Source organism: Acinonyx jubatus, chromosome D1 (assembly GCF_027475565.1).
Source record: "Acinonyx jubatus isolate Ajub_Pintada_27869175 chromosome D1, VMU_Ajub_asm_v1.0, whole genome shotgun sequence".
NCBI classification, from domain to species: domain Eukaryota; kingdom Metazoa; phylum Chordata; class Mammalia; order Carnivora; family Felidae; genus Acinonyx; species Acinonyx jubatus.
Genome location: NC_069390.1, coordinates 55,174,098 through 55,196,410, shown reverse-complemented (window position 1 = coordinate 55,196,410; position 22,313 = coordinate 55,174,098). Strand labels below are relative to the sequence as shown.

At 42.5% G+C, this 22,313-nt stretch overlaps 1 protein-coding gene and 1 long non-coding RNA gene across 9 annotated transcripts in view; one reads left to right on the top strand and one right to left on the bottom strand.

Moving 5' to 3' along the window:
* The window catches only part of FCHSD2 (FCH and double SH3 domains 2), a 294,180-nt gene extending 277,320 nt beyond the window's left edge, over positions 1-16,860 (top strand). For all 7 annotated transcript variants that reach the window (XM_027039763.2, XM_053203647.1, XM_027039764.2 and 4 more), the window contains 7 exons: positions 5,005-5,139; positions 10,430-10,513; positions 10,633-10,810; positions 11,110-11,330; positions 12,248-12,377; positions 12,520-12,602; positions 14,728-16,860. In XM_027039763.2, coding sequence (XP_026895564.1) covers positions 5,005-5,139; positions 10,430-10,513; positions 10,633-10,810; positions 11,110-11,330; positions 12,248-12,377; positions 12,520-12,602; positions 14,728-14,811 — 915 coding nt within the window. In that variant the 3' untranslated portion in view covers positions 14,812-16,860. The remainder of the gene's footprint in view (positions 1-5,004; positions 5,140-10,429; positions 10,514-10,632; positions 10,811-11,109; positions 11,331-12,247; positions 12,378-12,519; positions 12,603-14,727) is intronic.
* LOC106970950 (uncharacterized) lies at positions 1,394-10,637 on the bottom strand. 2 transcript variants are annotated; one of them, XR_008290492.1, is made up of 4 exons: positions 9,535-10,637; positions 5,812-5,862; positions 3,495-3,580; positions 1,394-3,227 (listed from the first exon to the last, which is right to left on the bottom strand). It is a non-coding gene; the product is annotated as an uncharacterized LOC106970950 (long non-coding RNA). The 2 variants fall into 2 exon arrangements; XR_008290493.1 differs by having other exon boundaries at positions 1,394-3,224.
* Positions 16,861-22,313: the final 5,453 nt, after the last annotated feature.

Genomic DNA, 22,313 nt, shown 5'->3' with positions numbered 1-22,313 from the left:
TAGTTTGTTTATATGGTAAATTGCATTGATGATTTTTCAAATATTAAACAAACTTTGTATTACTGATAAACTCTACTTGTATCATGATACATTACCCTTTTTATATGTTGATTGAAATTGTTAAATTGGATTTGTTAAAATTTTGATGAGCATTTTTGTCTCTGTTCATGGCAGAGATTAGTCTATAGTTTTCTTCTCTTGTAATGTTTTTGTCTGGTTTTGGTATAATGGTTGTCTCAGAATAATTTGAAAAGTATCCCTTCCTCTTCAATTTTCTGGAAGCTTATGTAGAATTGTGTAGAATTTTTCTTTCTTAAATGTTTGATATACTTCATCAGAATGTGTTATCTGAGCCTCAAGTTTTCTTTATGGAAGTTTTCTTGTAACAACAAATCCGGTGTCTTTAGTAGATATAGAGTCATTCAGGTTATTCTTCTTGAGTGGATTTTTATCATTTGTGTCTTTCAAGGAATTTGTCCATTCTATCTAAGTTGCCAACTTTATTGGAACAAGTTGTTTATAATATTCCTTTATTCTTCTTTCATTACCTAGAGAATCTGTAGGGGCATCACTTCTCTCATTCTTGATATTGGTTATTTGTGTCTACACTTTATTCCTGATCATTCTGCTAGAGGTTTATTCATGTGATAAAGAACTAGATTCGGGGGCGCCTGGGTGGCTCTTGGAAGCACCATCTTTGCTGAGAATTCTCAAACGGGGACTGGGCACAGGCACTCAGCAGGGTACCTTTGTCGGTTAACTGTCAGTCTTCAGCTCTGGTCCTGACCTCACAGTTCCTGAGTTCGAGCCCCCCATTGGGCTTGTTCTGGCAATGTGAAACCTGCTTGGGATTCTGTCTCCCTCTCTGCCTCTCCCACTTGCTCTCTCTTTCTCTGTCTCTCAAAATAATAAATAAATAAGTTTAAAAAAAAGAATGAATCAGCTTTTGACTTCACTGATTTTCCCCCCTGTTGTTTTTCTGTTGTCTTTTGTATTGATTTCTACTCTGGTTTTTATTTCCTTTACTCTGATTTGTTTGGATTTAAATAGCTCTTTCCTAAGTTGACGAAATTGTTTCCCATTCCACAGGGATCTCTGTCCTTAAGTGCATCATGTCCAGGGTTCATATATTTTGAACAGTTTTTTAGTTGTTTCTGGAAGGAGTTTAAATCTGGTCCCTGACGCTCCCATCTTATCTGGAAACAGAAATCCACTTTGCTGATATTTTCAATGTTATCTTTTGTAATCTACTTGTGTTGTATTTGGAATGATGTTCAATATGGTCACTTCTCTGTCCAGATGAAGCTCCGAGTTTCTGCTAGTGAGTTGTAAGGAGCAAAATAGAATAATGATTTAAGTACTTTCTAGGTATTGAGCGTGTGTAGGGGTTTAAATATGTCACCTAATTTAATCTTTATGATATGAAGTAATTGTCTTCATTATAAGATAAGGTCATTGAAGTTGAGAAGTTCAGTAATTTGCCCAAGGTCACACAGCTGTAAATGGCACACTCAGCATTCAAACTCAAGTCTGTCAGACCCAGGGACCTAGTATTGCTTTCTAGTTCATTACAGTCCCATAAAGTTGATGAAACCCTTCAGAGGTTGTTTTGCTGAGTACAAGGAGATAGCTAATAATACCAACCCAGAAATCTGCTTCTTATCTGCCCTTGCAAAGAGAGTAAGCATTTTACAACATCTAAGAAAGGAAAAACATTAGCACAGCTGGGAAGAATAGTTTTAATTGAAGTTCTGTCAGGTGACAGGAAGGAAAAGGGCTAAGAGAGCAGTTGTTAAGAAACAGAGGAAGAATGTGATTTTAGAAATGCTGGGTCAAGAAAATATTGTAACAGCGAGGTTACAGAGGGTGGAAGAGGGAAAAGGCAGAAGTTGTTCCACAGTGACATACTTTGGAAAGCTTCTGGAGCCATGCAAAAGCACATGGCCCTGACCCCTTTTGCTGTCACTGCAACCTTTCATTCCCTTCTATGAGACTCAAACAATGGACTCAAAATAAAGGGGAAAGAAAGGAATGTTTAGTACCAAACAGTGTTGCCAAGATAAAATGTTTTGGATTGATTCCCAGTGCCAAAGCACAGTGCATATTAACATTCCTTCTATATTTTTGGAAATGTGTTCTACCCACACTGGCTTTAATTTTAGTTTTTATAGATATACGGGTGTTTTGTGTTGTTTTGTTTCAATGCCCACAGTTGTGGGGTTTTTTTAACATCTATAACCTTTACTAGAGTATGAAAGCAGTATCTTCTGTGTAGATATGTTTACATTTTATGGCAGTTTTTAGCATGTGATCCTCACCTTTTATATGACACAGTGCCTTTTTGGAGAACAACGGAATCATAGCCTGAGATGATTTGAAAGGTCATGATTTGAGCCTATTTTGTCATTGACCTGACTGACCATAGATGAAATTATTTGTAAGATGAGTCACATGATTATCTGACTCAGCTGGGAAGAATTTCCAATAATAGTTATAAAATAATGAGAATATTACAAGGGCTCATGAAGTGTAGGCAATACATTTGACAGGAAATATGTGCTACTTATTCTTTTAGAACACTCCCCCCCACACACACACATTTCTATAGAATTTTATTAGGGAAATAGCAGTTAAGAATAGAGTCAGTTTTAAACATTAGTGCTCAATAGAAATCACTTTAATTCACTAAAAAGTAAAAGTGGACTGTATAGGAGGCCTCTACTTTGCAACTCACTGAATGCCAGGAAGTCTTCTCTGACCTTCCTATTCACAGGACCCCCTGTGCACTCAGCATTTAGTTGTGATGGCTTCTCCACTCTAGAGTATGAGCTTTTGCAAAGCAAACCATGTCCTCCATTTCATATCTAAGAGCCTAGCACAGTGTTCAGCATGTTGTAGATATTTGATATTTCAGTTAATCGGTCTATTGTGAGACCTGATTCTGACCATCCATTTCTTATATCTTTAATGTGTAAACATTTGTGCCTTTCGGATGTTTGAACATATGAAAAAGTAGCTAAATAGATGTTTATACGTAGCTAGAAACAAAGAAACTTTGCCTGTTTTGTTTCCTCTTTTTTAGATTTTTACTTTAAAAAGTAAGACATATTTGGGGCATCTGGGTGGCTCAGTTGGTTGAACATCCACTCTTGATCTCAGCTCAGGTCTTGATATCAGGGTCATAGGTTCAAGCCCTACACTGGCCTCCACACCAGGCATGAAGCCTACTTGAAAAAAAGAGTAAGACATGCTTATTCTAATAGTTCAGACTGTAAAGAGAGAGAGATATTAAAAACAGCCATCTCTATTTCCAGTCTTTGTTGTGTTATTCTTCTTCCCCCTGTCAGATATTTGTGTTCATATAAATACTATTTGTACTTCAGTATCATGGACAGTACTCTAGGTAAATACATTTGTTATACCCAATTATTGAATACTGTACTGAGAGTGAACCCCAGAATGATCGTATGGGTACAGACTGGTTGTGAGTATACCTTGTTTACCCTTGTGACATTGTGGCTGACTGGGAGCCATAGCTTGCTGCTGCTGCTGCACCACGAGAGAATATTGTACCATGTCGCTAGCCCGGAAAAAGATCAAAATTTAAATTTTAAAGTATGTTTTCTACTGAAAGTGTATTACTTTTGCATTATCACAAAACGAAAAATTGTAAGTCAAACCATCGTAAGTTGGGGACCATCTATAAATTACATGAGATATTCAGCACTTTATTATTATAAAATAGTCTCTGTGTTAGGTGGTTTTGCCCAACTGGAGGCTAGTGTAAGTGTAAGGGCTAATGTAAGCCCCAAGTGGGCTAGGCTAAGCTAAGCTATAATATTCAGTAGGGTAATTGAATGCATTTTCAACTCAGGATATTTTTCAACATATGATGAGGTTTTTCGGACATAATGCCATTGTAAGTCGAGTAAGATCTATAGTGTTACATCCTGATCCTTTATTTCTCCATAGTATATTCACACAAGTGAAATTGCTAGATCAAGTGGTATGTTTTGTTTTTAATTTCAGTAGGGTTTATTTTTGTTATATTTTTAAGGATTATAAGCTTACTTTTTTTTTTCTAAAACTCTTTTCAGTGTTTTTATTATTTTTATTTTTGAGGGAGACTGTGAGCAGAGCAGGGTCAGAGAGAGGAAGACACAGAATCCAGATCAGGCTCCATGATCTGAGCTGTCAGTACAGAGCCCAATGCAGGGCTTAAACTCAATGAACCACAAGATCAAGACCTGAGCTGAAGTTAGATGCTTAACCGACTGAGCCACCCAGGCACCCCATATCAGTTTACATTTCTACCAATGGTAGAGGAAAGCCTGTTTCTCCACATCCTTGGATAGCATTTAGAAATCTTTCTAACGTTTCCCAGTATGATCAGTTTAAAATGGTAAAAGGCCTTTGGGCGCCAGGGTGGCTTAGTCAGTTAAACATCCAACTTTGGCTCAGGGTATGATATCCCAGTTCGTGAGTTCAAGCCCTGCATCAGGCTCTGTGCTGACAGTGCAGAGCCTCCTTCGGATCCTCTCTCTGATCCTCCCCTGCTTGCTCACTCTCTCTCAAAAGTAAGTAAACATTTTTTTTAAATGGTAAAAGGTCTTTATTAGTATTTAACAGTGAAAAGAGAAAGGATACTGATAAGGATAAACATTTATGTATTTGAATGACATTTTACTCTTGGTTTTTAAAAACAAAACAAAAACACCTGATCCTTTCAGAGGGCCTGATAGAGCATTATAACTCTTGATCTTGAGGTTGTGAGTTCAAGCCCCGTGTTGGCTATAGAGATTACTTAAAAATAAAATCTTAAAAAAAAAGAACTTGGCCCTTTCATAACATGAAAAATGCAAGAGAGAATAGATACGTTTTTCTCTGTGCAGTTGAATAAGTAATTAATGTTTGAAACAGTCAGGTTTTAAGTGTTTTTTCCTGCTTCACTCATTTTCTTGAAGTAAGCAAGCTAGGTAATTAATGGCTTCTAATTTTCCCCAGCTTAATGCAGACCCCGAAAGAGAAGAAGGAGAAGAGTTTGAAGACAACATGGATGTTTTTGACGATAGCAGTTCCAGCCCTTCTGGCACCTTAAGAAATTATCCACTCACCTGCAAAGTTGTTTATTCCTACAAGGTGTGTATTTCTGTAACCTAGTGCTCATTTGAAATAGTGGCAATGCTGAAGACACACATGACTATATCTACCTAGCCCTAAAATTGGTGTTCAGTTAATATTAGAGACAATATAACATAGTGGTGAACAGTCTAGACTCTGACCTCAGACTGCCTGGATTAAAATGCCACTTACAAGCTATATGACCATACTGATTAGTCCCTTCGTCTCTGTGAGCCTCAGTTTTCTTATCTCTATTATGGAGGTAATATATAGCGCTAGTTTGAAGATTAGAATAACACTTTATAGCAAAGTATTTAGCATAGTGCCTGGCATCTAGTAAATCTTCAGTAAATAGAAATCTTACCCTTATTATCAGTTGCCTGCTTTGGCACAGACCCTCCATTAGGATGATGCTCAAACTTGATATTAAAAGAAAATTGTTTTACAAAGCAGTTTTGTTAAACTTTACCTTTCCTAATCTTAATATGACCACCTCTTATTTCCATAGTAAGTAGGGACCCGGATAAAAAGATGCCAGAATTTCCAAACTTGATTTGGTATAATAGTTCTTAGTCTCTCTCACCCCTGCTCTGCTTTCACATAAACTTTTTACTCACACAAAATAAATTGAGTTTCACTCCCCTCATCAGTCCATTGACCAGCCCTCTTGATGCTACCTCCAAAACATACCCTGAGCCCATTCGCCTTTCACCATCTTGGTCTAGGCCATTGCTTCAGTTACTGTAAAAGAAAAAAAACATAATTGGTAGCCTTCTGCATACTTGCCTCCCTCCCAAAAGTCCATTGTCCACTTTTCAGTCAGAATTATCTTTAACACATAAAGGAGGTTATTTTATTCCCCTGTCTAAAAACCTCTTACAAGCTTTCCATCACACATAGAAAAACAAACTTTTCACTAGAGTCTATAGTGTTCAGATTGATCTGGCCCCTGACAGTCTCCCTAACTTGATGTCAGACCATCTCCCTACCCAGCCCAGTCACCACACATTAGCCACTGTGGCACCATGCTCCTTCCTGACTTGACAACTTTGCACTCACTGCTCCCTCCACCTAGAACATCTTTCCCCAAATCTTGGTTGGCTGCGTACTGCCCTTCACTGAGGCTCAGCTCAAATAGAGCCTCTCCTCAGGTCTCCCCTGACCACCTAAATATATAACTGACTTCTCATTTACCCAACTTGTGTACACATACTCTCAGTCTCTGTCTCTCTCAAAATAAATAAACTTTAAAAAAAAAAAAGAGTACTTCCTCTTTCCTAAAAGGGCTGGAGTTCTTTTTCAAAATAAACTATTTTGATGATCTTTTGAAAATTTCAAATCTTCTGCTGAGATACTTAGAAAGGTGTTCTAGAGTATTATACAAGTAGGGTTGGGAATGTTTTCCCATCTCACGTGTCAGTATGATATTTACTTTGAAGTTCCAGAATTAAAATTTAAGGTCCCTTAATGGAGAGGGTCCCGAGTGTCTGAGTGATTATAAATAGCTCACATCCATCCAACATCCCCTCTATTGACATATGCCAGGCATGTCTCTATAGTAAACTGGACTATAAAAATCTGTTTAATCATTTAATCACTGAACAGTCACTCAGTGCCCAGTATGTGATATGTTTCAGGGATGCAAGAATTAGTGGACACAATTCCTGCTCCCTCCCCAGATGGATAGTCTGGGGGGAATAAATATTAAGCTGAAAAGTAGAGTACATATGAAAACATTTATAGCAGGGGTTAAAATGGCTAATTTTTCCTGTGATAGTTGGAAGCAATTCCATAGATGAGGTGGCATTTCAGTTAGGTCATGAGTAAGATCTTACTAGATACGGTGAGAAGGGAAAGAACCTTCTAAGCAAAAAGAATAAAAGATAAGAGACACAGTTTGATGAGAGTATGGGATGTTCAGGAAATGTTACATTCGGTGGTGGGTGATAATCAAGTGTGGGGATTAGAGCAGCTGGAAATAAAGATGTTTGCTGTCAGAGAATAAAGGGCCTTGGAGACCAGACTAAAGTATGACTTTTATCCTGGCTGGTAGGGACCTCTGGATGTCCTAAAATCAGATTGGGCTTTTAAGAAGGTAAACCCTGGTCGTGGTATAGATGCTATATGGGATAGATTAGAATAGAGAGAAATGAACTGGAAGCCTAATGGTGATTCCCATAGTCCAGACCAGCAAAGCAGGCCTGGATTAATCTAGTGAGGACAAAGAAACATTATATTTAAGGATTAGACTAAAAATGCTCATAACTTTTGGGGCACCTGGGTGGCTCAGTCAGTTAAGCATCTAACTTGGGCTCAGGTCATGATCTCATGGTTCGTGAATTCGAGCCCCGTGTCAGGCTCTGTGCTGACAGCTCAGTCTGGAGCCTGGTTTGGATTCTCTCTCTCCCTCCCTCTCTCTCTCTCTCTCTCTCTCTCTCTCTCTCTCTCCCTCCCTCCCTCCCTCTCCCTCTCCCTCACCCTCTCCCTCTCTCCCCTCCCCTGCTTATGCACTCTCTCTCCCTCTCTCTCTCTCAAAAATAAATGCTCGTAACTTTTGACCCTACTAGCATAGATCCTAAGGAAATGATCACAGTATAGAAAATGATTTTGGACACAAGATGTTCTTTCATCATAGTACTATTTTTATAATAGTTGAAAGTTGGCAATCCAACAAGGGATTGTTAAATAAATTAACCATTCATATAACGTAACAGTAAACATAAAATAATATGAAGATAATTAAAAATTATATTAATGAAAGTTTTTTTATGTAAGAAGAAATGATATGTTATGCCAGAAGAATAAAATGCTCGTGTACCTTAAGATTTGAGTTATGCATATTTCCAGCTTTTCTACAGTGAACATGTATTATTTTTATAATCAGGAAAAAGTATACTGTTTTCAAAGAAAATAGGAAATTTAGAGAGGTAGTGGTGGGAATGGAGGACTTGGCCGCTTCTACAGTTCTGGTCGTCCCTGGATATTAGGATTTCAGGGGGCAGTGTGAGACCACGTGTTTATTTAAAAAACATTTCCTGACCACTTGCTGACTTCAGTTGGGATAAATGAGAAGAATTACATTCCCTGCATAAGTCATTCTAGTGGGAACCCTACAAGGGCAAACAACTAAGTAGAGTGCCATGGTAGTTCTCATTAGAGAGATGTGCAAAGCCTTACAACAAAAGAAGGAAGAAGCAACCAGCTCCTTGGGAGTGGTCTGGAAAAACATATGAACTGGGCCTCAAATCATGAGTAATTCTAATAGCTACCATTTGTGAAATACTGTATGTCTGGTACCATATTTATGTTTTTCTAATCTCTTTAATAACTCAATATGGAAGATATTATCAACAAACCCATTAAATCAACAAATATTAATTGAGTACCTTCCGTGTACCGTCCTGTTCTTTTCTAAGCTTGAGGACATGGCATTGGTCAATTACAGACAAAAATCTCTGCCTTCATGGAGCTTACATTCTAATAGGAATAGAAAAGAAAACTGACGCTCAGAGAGATCTTATGAACACTTGCCCTTAGAAACAGACTGAAACTGGACTTGAATCCACAGTAATCTAAATCTGTTTGCCAGATGGGAAAAAGAGAGCAGGGCCTGCTGGAAAAAAGAAACAGTCTGGTAAAAGTAGAGGCAAGGAATAACATGGTGTGTTCAGAGAAGAGGCGATAGTGTATGGGGCCAAAGCTTTGAGAAACCATGGTGACCAAACTCTGTAGAGTCTTGAGTTGCCATGCAGAGGACGTGACCTTGTCAAGTGGAAGCATTGATTACTGTGTGGGGTTGGTGTCTGCTGATATTCTATAACAGCACTGAACAACTTGCATGGACCTCCCTGACTTTTTTACAAGGGCAGCGGTATACTTAAAGGTGTTCTTATCCTTCCTGCTTTGGTTCTCACACACACTGAAGTCAGGTTGTGTTGTTACTTTTTAAGTCTTACCGTGGAATTAAGGAAAATGTTTTTGTTATATGGGTGCCTTTTCCTGGCATAGTCAAAGCATAGTGTGTTTTTGGATTAGTGAAGAAATCCCACTGGAAAAGCTATCATGAATCAATGAGCCTTTTATCCTCATGTTTTGAGATCAGAGGTAATTTACTTAAAATTCTGGTCCTGGAGTATTTCTGTGACTGGTCAGCCATTTTCAATACTATTTTAACATCTCAAGCAGCTATGGCAACATCCAGAATCTGGGTTTAATAAAGTATTATAATGTACACAAAATGGGAAATGAAGCTTAGTAATGTGACCCATTTTCTTGCCTTACTTTTTGCTTGTGTAACCTGGAGATACTTTACACATTGAGATTGTGAGATTTGAAAAACTGTAGGGTCTTACAGTTTGGTTATATAGTTGTTACTAATCTTGGGACTTCGGGAATGCTTTTAAGACTGCTCACCAGAGAACCAGAAGATGCTAGCAGGCCCCGCCCTGTTACATGTGACAGGCAAGTCTCTTTAGGAAACAAAGCCACACAGTTTCTCTCCAGCCTCTCTGCTGAGCCCCTTAGAGGTTGCGCTCAGATTCTGCAGTCTTGGGAGCAGTATCTGGGTGGCCAGCGCTAGTGAACTCCTGCGTCAGAGACCATAAAACCATCACAGTTAGCATCCTGTACAAAGCATCTAAGTGGATCAGCCCATTCTCCACGGTTAAGTTAGAGCATAATAAATCCAAATTGTGGACGATCTCAGCCATTTTCTTTCCTGCAACTCTAATTCTCCTGGCCATTGTTTATCGCACAGTGATTCCAGATCAGTTCTAGGCGCTGCTCAAGCTGTCATCCAATCCATGTACATAGTTCTCTGCATTTTCACGGCCTGCGCTTCCATGGTAGCCCTCGGGTGCCGTTCTAACTCAGCGCTTGCTCCTGTGCCTGTGCTTCACAGATCATCATGGTTCTCAGCTTATTCATCCCACATTGACTCCCTCATCCTCCCCAGAATGGCAGGATTGTCATTTTGAAGAAATGGAGGCATCAAGAATTTGAATAACCAATAGAAACAAGCTGGAGCTGGAACCCTGGTCCCCTGCTTCCAGCAGAGTGCTATGTTCACTGCACCTGATTGTCTCTTGAGGATTCCGTTTCTCCAGTTTTTGCTGTGGCTTTATTTTGTTTAATTTTTTAAAGTAAAACTTCACCTCATTACGATAGTTTTACAACACTTAAATTTTTATGTTTGGTATGTTTTTCAAAATCATTTCAATATTTTGATCCTCAGTTTTTGTTATGATCAGCGCACATCTGCTCTTTATCTAACCTTTTTAATTTTGTCCATGACCATCCTACATTGCAGGCTTCTCAACCAGATGAGTTGACCATTGAGGAACATGAGGTGTTAGAAGTGATTGAAGATGGAGATATGGAAGACTGGGTAAAGGTATATTCCTTTGCTCATATCGCCCCTTCTTGTGACATTTTAGGAGTTTGTTTTGGTTCTTGTTTTGCCCTGTCCAGATTGTGTGTGCAAACCTATTTTGTCACATGTCTTTTACTCAGGCTCGAAATAAAGTTGGCCAAGTGGGTTATGTGCCAGAAAAGTACCTACAGTTTCCCACCTCGAACAGTCTACTGAGCATGCTGCAGTCCTTGGCTGCTTTGGACAGTCGGTCACACACATCCAGCAATTCCACGGAGGCCGAGCTCGTTTCAGGCAGCCTCAACGGAGATGCCAGTGGTAAAGACTGAAACAAGGCACTCTTTATTTGGTCACATTTTGGCCTAAACGGTATTGCCCTGGAGTCAGCCTTCCGTAGGTTAAAAAGCATATCTTTATTCCTATTCTATGATATATTTTCCATAATTTGGTCACATTTATCCTGTAGGGTAGAACCCTGAAGTTGATCTTCAGTGAGTAAAAAAAATTACTCTTACTCTGTATGATCCTCTTTTAGTTGCCACGTGAGCATAGGGGTGGTTGCAAAAGGAACCTGGCTGTCCGTGTTCTTACTGCATTTTCTCCCTCTTCCTACCTAGTCTGTTTCGTGAAAGCACTTTATGACTATGAGGGCCAAACAGATGATGAGTTATCCTTTCCTGAGGGGGCAATCATCCGAATCCTGAACAAAGAAAACCAGGATGACGATGGCTTCTGGGAAGGGGAATTCAGTGGGCGGATTGGAGTCTTCCCATCGGTGCTAGTGGAAGAACTTTCAGCCTCAGAAAATGGTGACACTCCGTGGATGAGAGAGATTCAGGTACATGAGAGGGGAGGAAGCTGAATTAAAAGGTGGTTAAAGAAAATGACTCCCAAGAGGTGGCTGACCCATGCAAACACAGGCTGCAATCTCAGCCCCACCTCCCCACTCCAGTCCTCGGTTGCCACATTTATGCAAAAAATTGGGTTTGGAAAAGCAGAGACTCATCAACCTGGCTCTTGGGTAATGGCCATATAACACCTCCATTTGCCCACTTTCTTTTCTCTGAATCAGTTAACCAAAATGATAAGTTGTATGTGACATACAAAAAAGTGGTTTGGTAGAGAGAAAGAAACCAGAGAGGGAATTTATTGTCTCTGCAGTTAGTTTATATAGTAAAAATACTGCCTTCTATCCACCACTGTCAGAGCCTGCCTGCCAGTCCATTTCAGAGGACTAATGGCAGAGCCCCATTATACTCATATGGCTCTAGGCTCAGCTGATCATAGCAAAACTTGCCTTTACGGGAAACCCTAATTCAGATCTGTCATAGCAGGTGTGGCAGGCCCAGGACCATAAGGAACATGTCTCCCCATCTTGTGTGTGTGGTATTGTGAACACTTAGTTTGACATTTACAAAATTTGGGGAAGTCGAAAACAGCCAATTATTTTCTTAACACAAAAAAATAGAATTTGTCCCCTTTTTTTCTTCACTAGATTTATTGCATTGACTGATTTAGTATGTTTTCAGTAGAACTCTAGAGAATGGTTTGACTAAAATCAGTAGTATAATGAGCTCTCTGAGGAGAAAAAGTTAAATGCATCACAAAATTGGGATTTGTGGTGGTTATTCTGACCAAAATTGTTGATAGTCATAACTTAGCTGCAGGAAAAGTAACATGTCTGAATTAGGGAAGCCAACTTGCCTCTCAAGCTTCCTGAGGTGAGCACTTTGTAACCTCTTTCCTTTGTGGCAGATCTCTCCTTCCCCCAAGCCACCAGGCTCCCTGCCTCCACTGCCGCTGTATGACCAGCCTCCCAGCAGCCCTTACCCCAGCCCCGATAAGAGGAGTTCCCAGTACTTCCCACGCTCTCCCTCAGCAAATGGTAAGGGTTTTCCTGGGCATGGATCTAAATACATTTTTATTCAGAAATCCACATGTTTACCTGAAGAGCAAACAGATTTGTTATTAGCATTTTTATTGCCCAGCAACACAAATAAAATGAGCTGCTTGATTCCCTCCCTTAGAAAACAGCTTCCATACCGAATCGCTGGGATGCTCACAGGCACCAAGGCATACTCCTGAGACCTCATATGGCAAACTGCGACCCGTAAGTCTCTTATCTTACCTGTTATAGAATGCAGTTCTTCCAAATTGAAAGTTAGCAGTTAATGTTTCCCTGTGGCCTCTGTGTTATGCTGATTCCCCCACGCAAGGATCATATGAGTTTGGGAAGATAAAAAGAGCTCTTGAGAATGAAGTCTGTAAAAATACACGCAGGGGCACCTGGGCGGCTCAGTCAGTTAAGCATCACGCGGAGCCTACTTGGCATTCTCTCTCCCTCTCTTTCTGCCTCTTCCCCTGCTCGAGTGCTCTCTCTTTCTCTCTCTCAAGATAAATATTTTTTAAAAACTCAACACATCTTGGAAGGTCTAGTCTAGACTGGTAGTTTTTTTTTACTGAGCTATGGTGAGATAGCTCTGAAAGGTGTATTTAAATTGTAGCAAGCATTAAAGTGGTCTAAGTGTGAAACAAGCAGTTTTTTTCCAGCAAACATTTATTGATAAATTATTTTCCAAGCTTATATTTCTCTCTATGAGGAACACAGAGATGAAATGAGATATACTTCATGTCCTTTTGAAGTTTAAGAGCTTCTATTCTCAAGGAGAATCTCTTACGAATAATCACCTCCACTCATCCCTCACTCTACCCCACCACCTCACTGTGAAACAGCCCTTCCAAGGTCATAACTTTCCCACACTCATCCAGTACATTTATTTTCCTTGACTTGCTTATCAGCATTTGACACCATTCCTTGAACCACTCACTTCCTTTGGCTAATTCAGCAGATGTGTACTAAGTGCCTTGTTAAGGACTTGGTTCTTAGCCATTGCAAAGTTGTAAGTAGGACAGTGATGTGACTGGTTTTCCATTTTGAAACATTGCTGTGGCTTCTAAGTGAGAGTGAATGGAAGGTGGCAGAAGGGACATGGGAGCCATTAGGAGACTGGAGCAGTGGTTCAAGCAAGATGGTGACATAGACTGGTGGATAAGAGTGAGAATGAGAAGTGAGCCAGTTTGTTCCACTGCCCTTTCCTGGTTTGCTCTCTACTTTCTGGCCCTTCCTTTTCATTGACCTGCATGGGCTTCTCTGCTTCAGCCCATCTCTGCTGATGCTTCTCAGGGTTCTGTCCATGGGTTGCTTCTCCTGAAGTCATTAAATTCACTCTCATTCTCCCCGTACAATCTTATCTACTCCCATGGTTTTGATAACCATTTATTTACTGACAACCCCTAGTCTCATAATTGCCAATCCAGTCTCTTCCCTGAGCTTCAGCCTTGTGGACATTTCACTGTATATGTACCAAAGCCCCAAAACTCAGCAACGAGTTAATTATCCACCTTGCCAGACACACTCCTTCCATATTGCCTTGCTTGGTGAGTGGAACCCCCATTCTACCACTGCTCTGACCTCACTCTTGATAGCTTTCTAGCCCTACCTCCCACAAAGTCATCACCAATTCCTGCCACATGTACCTTGGAGACCTCTATCAAATACTCCCACTTCTCTCCTCCCTGCCCCACTCCTCCCATGCCCCCCCCCCACCAATTCCTAGGTCAGGCTGACATCAACTCTCATTCACATGACTACAAGAGCCTCCTAAATTGTCTTCTTACCTACACTATTGCCCACTCTTGCCCTCCACTCTTTTTCCAAACTATTATCCTAGTCATCCTTTCACATATCTGCTCCTGCTGTTTAAAATTCCACCAAAGACTCCTCTTTGCCTACAGAGTAAAGCTCAGATTTCCTTAGCGTGGCTTAATGAGGCTCTTCATGACTTCACCCCAAGCTACATCTCCAGTCTTATCTCTTGCAGCTTTCCTTCCAAGACAGGCCAAAAGGTTTTCAGTTCCCCAAGCATTGCTGTCTCTGGGTTCCACCTCCAGGCCTTTGCTTTGGATGAGCCTTTTGGAGCTACAGTGACTCTTGTGCCCATGAAGCTTTCAGCCTAGGCAAGACCCTGATTTGTGGGTTCCACATTTCATCAGAACAGTTAACTCCTTGGTGTGGGAAATAGTGAGAATTACGTTGGAAGCACACGCTTTCATGTTAAGAGCATTTGTGAGACCCCTGGGGTACCCATGTCTGTGGATAAATGACTGGTTGGGGTTTGGATGCTTCAAGCACTGAATCAGGGAGCTAACAATCCATGTATTTGTTCCTTGCTCAGGTCCGGGCAGCTCCCCCTCCACCTACACAGAACCACCGAAGGCCAGCAGAGAAGATTGAGGATGTGGAAATCACACTGGTGTGATGATGGGTTTGCCCATCCATTACTGCTACAATCAAGGCCAGGCTTGGCGTTTGGCCACTCTTGTTTTTTAGGCACCTTTGCATGATGATGACTCTTGAACGGAGCAAAAACAAGGAGGATTATGTGACCGGGTGGCCTGGTGGACTCCTCCCACGTTTTGAATATTTTGTGCCTTTTTTTGTTGTCATTTTCTATGTCATCTCTCCTACCATAGCACAAATCCTAGCGGGCCCTAGAAGCAGAGGAGGACAGCCCTCATGCCTAACAGTGGTCCATTTTTATATGAGACTCAAGACCAGGACTCACTCAGGGCACGGTCACAGAGAAACTGATCATGTGCACTCGTACAGTATATTACTGTGGCCACAAGGATGTGGCAAAGATCCTCATCTTTCTTCAAGTGGCTTTTGCTCGTCTGATTGAGTTTAATCAGATCATGTTGGCTACGTAAGGAATTAGAAGGAGGGATTTCAGGAGAGGCTGGCTCCTCCCCACAGTTAGTCCCCAGACCGAGAAAAGTGAAACCTTATTGGAAAAAAGTGGACTGCCCTGAGTTTATCGCCAATTTCATTAATGCACATCTCTTCCACAACTAACAGATTTAAAACAGTAACAGTGTCCTTTGTATTAATATTTATGGCATTCATTTAGTATTAGTGGAGCTAATATGGAGGGGCTGAACTAATAGCCAAATCTTGTCCATCACATAGACTTAATAGAAAGGAGGCTGCGGCTGAAGCAGAAATGGAACTTCCAGATCTGAAATGAGCCGATTTAATGTTCTTTTTGTATTTGGGTATTTTTCATCTTAATTTTTGCAGCATATATTCTTCTGACCAGTACCTTTAGAATGTGAGTGTCTAGGTAAATTGGGGACACATACTTGCCTTGTTGAGCTTCTCTGCTAGGGAGGCCCCTCGCGTCATTTTATTCCCAAACCAGTGCACAAGTCCTGACAGCCAGCCTGTGGCTGCTCTAGACCGGTGGCCACCCCCCACGAAAGTGCAGCTTCCCAGGTCCCACTGACCTGACATATTTCCTTAGGAGGAACAACCTGTGGCTCATGGAAACCAGCTTCTCATGGAAAAGGACTAAAGGGTTGCACACCCTGCACAAGTGCAAACTGATAAGGAAAAGACAAGTTCTCCATGTCGCAAGGAGAGCCAAGAGTAGCTTTCTCCGCAGGCTAGCAAGCTCACGGTAGCAGGTGGCCCAGGGTAGGGCTCTGTCGGCTCTCCACCTCCTGTGGAAGATAGGGAGTGCCGAACCTAGGGACGAAGGGATTTTGCCAGTTGGTTTGTTTTTGTTTTTGTTTAAGAAATCAGATTTTCAGAATTTAATCTAAAAGTTGTATTATGCTTTGAAAACTCCATCCCTCCTAAGAATCTTTAAAACTTGAAATGCTCGCCAAATGTCCCCATGGGATTTTTGACCAAAAGTCAGGTTATAGCTGAAGAAATCTTCAGTTAGTCATTTGATCACTTCAGTGACAGTACCCAGCGACGAGTCTTCTCCGTAATTTGGGGGTTTTGTTTCGTTTTTTGCATTTCTTAACCTGTTGATCTATTTGAGGTCTTTTTGTGTTTATCAAACTTATTCTTAAGTTTAAAAAAGAAATTAAAAGGGTGGTTTTTTAAGATTTTAAAGTTCTCTGACATGTTAAAAATCTTCAAAGCACTTTACAAAATCTTCCAAGTGCTTAAATCAGGCAGTTCTCGCTACCCAGTCTTGTATTCTCTCTTTAGCTAGCCAAATTGTCCTTGAATCTGGATTTTCCATATTCTCAGAGAGTTATTTGAAATCTTTTGTTATATTTTAAAATATTTTTTGGAAGAGCTGCTAATTTTATTTTAAAAAAACAAAGTTGTAAAAATATGCCTCCTTTTTAAAAAGAACCCCTCCCTCCAGGACATGTAATCAAGCATCACAGTGCACAGGGCCAGGCTTGGAGGGAGTGCCTCTGTGCAGATGTGCTTTCTTTACAGTGGCTGTAAAAAGTTTGTATTTATTATGTATAAAATGTTGAATAATAAAAAAAAATGGAATTAAGTTTTCTAAGTTTCCTTATAAAAAGATTTAGGTAAATAGACCTTCCAAATAGACAATGCTTTTTTATAAAGATATCCCTAGGCCCTCCTTTTTTAAACCATAAAACAGATAGAGAGGGAAGTGAATTCCCAGTTAAAGGCTAAGTCCCTCTGGCTGCCAGCCAGCCACACCAAGGACCAAGGCTCAGTGTGTTTGGGGAGGGGCCCCACAGCTCTCCTCTTCCCAGGGCTGGGCACATGCAATATGTATTCTTCCAGACATTTTCTGTACATAAAACTCATACATGTACACATTACCTTTTTACATATGTGGGGTTGTATATTTAGTAGGTTTACCTCATTCTTTTTGAAGGCTATATTCTCCATGGTTTGGATATATCACAATTTTAAGCCTCCTATAGTGATGGACGTTTAGGTTGTATCCATCCATTTGCTGTTAGAAAGTTGAAATTACCATATTTGTACATGATTCTTTATAAATTTGTTCCAGTAAAAATATTGGGTAAATTCCCAAATATGGAATTTGAAAGTAAAAAAGCTATATGGACATTTAGTTTTGTTAGGTTTTGCCAAATTGGCCTCCAAAATGATTGTGTCTGTTAACACTCCCACCAGCAGCATAAGAGACAACAGCATCGACTGTGGAGTCAGAAGGTCTCAGTTCAATCCTGGCTCTCACTTGACAACTGTGAGAACTGAGCCTCAACATCCTCATGGAAACTTGAGGATAACACTGTGGACCCAAGAAGGATACCTCAAGTCTGTAGCACAGGTGGTCACCACCAAACACCAATATTCCTCGCCATCACCTCCCCCACCTTTAGTGATCTACAGCTGAGCTCCTTTCTTCCAGCCTCATAGTCACAAGGTTGTCAAGGGAAGGTAGGTGCACGTAGGTAGGTATTAAATACCACATTCAATACCCTTTCCATCTTCTGCCTTCCCCTGCTAATGAAAGGTGTTCACATTTGAGATTGCTATTGGCAGCAGGGGCTTAGTCTGTGATAAGGGGGCAGAGTTAAGCTAATTGCCCCACCCCAGCATCACAGCTAAATTTTGGCCTCTGTCATCAGAGGAACTAACTGTAAAGCAATGAAGCCATAGATTCACCGCATATCGCCTGGAACCCTTTCCTCTCTGACCTTCGACCCTAGCCCACACCCATAAGCCAGACAAATATGCAAGTGGGAGGATATCAGCTGGCTTTAGCACTGCTACCACTTGATGGGTGACCTTTCCCTCTGGGCCGCTGCATCCCCAGCTTTGAAAGGAGTGGAATGATTTCTAAGGGCTTATCCAACACTTCATGCTAGATGAGTTCAGTTTCTAGACACAATGAAAACACCAAACAAAAAGGTCACAGTATTTGAGAACCGAGCACACAGACTTCTCAGGATGGCCAGAAACTAAAAAGAAAATTCAAGCCATTGGACTGTCCACCGAGAGAAAGCAAACCCTCCTCTGGGCTGTAATCACATCCTGGGCTGCACTATTCCCTTGCTGCCCGGGGTCCAGCCACAGCCCTCAGTTATGGAGCCAATTACTGCCTGATTAACTAAACTGAGTAGCTTTACAACAAAATCTAGCTGCTTGGAATCTTTGCGTTTATTTTGCTCATTACAAAGAGGTTTTTATGACAAAACCACAACCAAGTTCTAGAAATTTTAGTTTAGAAGGGGGAGAACTGTAATTTGTCCTGAAATCCTGCAACCTGACACAACCAGAATTAAGTTTCCTCCTAGACTCTCCCTGTTTGCTCTGTCACTGTTGATCCAAGAACCCTGTGAATGCCAAAGAGCATCCTGTTCCTGGACCATTTTCCCCTGGTCCCGTTGGCCAAAACAACAAATGAAGTACTTCTCTCATGTCTGTTTCTGAGAGCTCTCTAGTCTGGGAATATTTTCCCGGAGTGTAATCCTGAAAAAACAGATGGACCCACAAATAGGGTTCACACCCTTTCCACACTGTGTGCTAAACACCTAAGCAGCCTTCTTCTTCTCGTCACGCCCTTGGTCCTGTGAGGGGCATAGGGAGATCCTGGTCAGAATGCCCATATTCAGGTCCCTGGCCACCTCGATTAGCTGTGGCCTTAGGCTCATCTCTTCACCTTTCTAGTCCTTGCTTTCCTCATCTGTAAAGTAGGAATGAGAAGGCAATACAAACTGCTTCTTAAGATCCAGGAGGATCAACAAAAATACTGAGCAGATAAAATGAAAATATTTTTGACCAGATGTGTGTCCAGAGAAAGGGAACAAGCCTGTACCCAGACATGGTATGCCAACTCTCACAGGTGGGTCCATACCTGGTGCCACCAAGATTCTTCCAGAAAACTTTCTAAGGGCCAAGACCACCTCTGTTCAATTCCTATTTGTCCAGTCAGCAAACTGACCACCCTAGGTCTTGTTCTGTCTACTGGAGACATAAGTGACTCTGATCTCATCTCTGTCACCAAGGGGCTCACATCTGGTAGGGGAGAGTCAGGAACAGCAGACTCCAGCTGAGGTGTGTCTTCCAGGGAGATGACCGAGAGGCAGCAGGAGCTGCTGTCTAGTCTCAGGCTCACTGAGGCCTGAGATTGGACAGGGCAGGCTTACGGAACCCCCCCGGGGATGAGCTGTGACATCTTTTGTGAGGCCCAGAGCTATGGGGCAGGAAGTCTCACAGATGGGGAAAATCCTTCCCGTGGAAGACACCGCGATTTGCCCAAAGTCTTTCAGAAAGACCACTCGGAGCAGAACCTAGAACTGGGTATCCGAAGACCAGGCCAGCTCCTCTTTGCAGAACCTGAGGGTAATTTTCAGAAAAGAGGAATCAGCTGAGTCCTTACCCCAGCTCTGCTATGACCCTGCACAAGACCCTGGCTCCCCTCTGGGCCTCAATCCATGTGCACAGCAAGAGAAAGGGTATTCCAGTTTTGATATTAGAGACCCCAACTCAGGCATGCAGCCCAAGTACTGAAAACCTGCAAGGTATGCAGACTGGAGAGCTGGAGGATACGAAAGACCTAGAGAGGTTTTTAGCCCCTGGATTCTATCCCCACCAGAGACTTCAAAGACTAAATGGAGGTACAACCTTCCCAACCACTCTCCTCTGAGCTCTTCCCCTGCTCGGTCTTTGCCAGCTACGCCCACCTCCTTGGCCTGTGGCTGGCCTTCCAGACTGGCTCCTCCAGAAGCATTCCAAGTAAGCTGTTGGTACACATGTGCTCCCTAAGGTGAGCACTCCAAGGGTGCTATCAGAGTGGCCCCACAAAGAAGGAAAGGTTTACGGGGAGCAGAGGGGTGGCTGGCCCTAGAGTGGAGTTAAGTCATCTCTGAGCACCTTTTCTGGATTATCTAAGTAGCCTTCACTGCAGTCCTGTGAGGTACCAGCCCCCAAATGGTGTAGCCAGTAACGGCCTCCCAGGATTCAAATTCACTTCACTTTTGGGGGCTGCATGTCCCTCACTTCAAGGGACACTGACCCTCCAGACTCAGGCGTAGGTGGCCAGGGCCCAGATGGAAAACAGAAGAGAGGATGCAGGGAGGGATTTAGGATACACAAAGCTAGAATCCCCCACCAATGGTGGGGGCAGAGCACATACCCCTCGGGCACTGGGGAGCAGGGGGAAGATGCCCTGATCTTGCGTAAATGGAAGCCCAGATTCTTAGAATGTTATTTTGTTAAAACATACATATACATGTTACAATCCAGCTGTGCCAGCTGTATGACCTCACATAATACCGGTCAATTTTATCACCTATGAGAGATCCCCCACCAGGAGGTTGGGAGGAATAAACTACTGCATGAAAAGTGCAGAGCACTGTGCCTGACACATGAGCACGTAAGTAATAGTGGTTACTGGAGGCACTGGTCTTTCCAGCCATGAATCCCAGGAGACTGGAGAATGGCCCGGCAGACAGTAAGCAGCTGGTGACTCCTGGTGGCCACTAGAAGCCAGGACAAGAGGGCTGGGACAGGATGGGAAGAGTGTCAGGCCTTCAGGAGTCAGGCTGGAATAATACTACACTCCCAGCATCAACTGTTAAATTTACTGAGTCCTTGAGTAAGAGAGTTTAGCCATTTAATAGACACTTCTCAGACCCTCTCTGTGCCAGGCCTAATCCCAAGGAATACTCTGTTCCCATCCTGGCATCTTCCAAGAGCTCCCGAGGGAAGGAGACACCAATGAACACAAGAATGGAGGAGTCCCCTGGCCAGCCTGGTAAACGAGCAAAGGCTCTCAGTGAGAAGATCCGAAAGACAAATTGGAACTGGGGTGGGAGGGAAGAACATTCTGGGCAGAGGGAAAGTCCATGTGTAAAACAGAGTAGCAAGGAAATGAAGATGCAGCTGAGGTCGACAGGCTGGCTCCTAAGGTCTTTGAATTTAATGTCAAGCTTCTCTGCAGGCAGCCTGGGAACTTTAGAGGGTTGTACCTGTGAGCATGCCATCTTAGAAAGTCACTCCGGCCTTGGCAAAGAGGGTTCTGGGAGGAGAGACGAGACTAGGAGAAGGTGGCCTGCATTGCAGCCAGGTTAGAGGCTCCAGGCCTTGGTGCCAGAGGATGTGGGATGTGAGGGGAAAAGACGCTTATGTCAGGGGGAGAGATGTCCAGGAGGCAGGTGGGTATGTCACCCAGAGCTCAGGGGACAGCTGGGCCAAGAGCAGTGAGTGAGCTGAGAGTCAGCAGAGTGTAGACTGGGTATTCAATCAACACTCAGCCTTTGGCACGTGCCAGGAGCTTCACAGATACCAACACACTGAGTCTTTCTAACAACCTCTGAGGTGCGTACCATTTCACAGAGGAGGAAACTAAGGCACAAAGTTATTAAGGAACCTGCTCAAAACCACTCTACTAAATAGTGGGCTGAGATTCAAACCCAGACAGCCTAGCTGTGGAGTTCAGGCTCTCAGCAATCTGCTGTTCATCCTGGGAATGGTTTCCAAATTCTGGAAATGGCAAAGTCCCCCCCAGGGAGACTTTCTACTGTGATAAAGGAGAAAACCGATAATTCTGGATTGAAGCCTTTGAATCTCAGATGAGCAGAATCCCAAAAGTAAGGCTCCATCACTCAGGGACGAAGGTCTCTTCCTGTGACTGCCTTGTGACTGGCAATGGCTGTCCTGCTGATGACTCCTCCATACCTGAAGCTGACAAAGGAACTGGGGTGCGCAGGCTCTGCCCTGTCGGGTCTGCCGAGTACCACAGAGGCTTGTCATGCCGACAAGCCCCAACCCAGGCCCAGCCCATGTCTGGGCCCAAGACACAGACATACTCGGGCTATTCCCCATTCACTTAGGGTTCTGCCTCTGGAGCAAGAACATGCCCCCATCTAAAGGCAGGCCTGGTGTACTAAGTACCTGACCTCACTCTCTGGTTTATTAGAACCCTTTCCACCAGAGCCCCTCTGGGCTGCTTCCCCTGCTGCCTTCCTCAAACTCCCATGGCCCCTCCATAGCTCAGTCTACCTC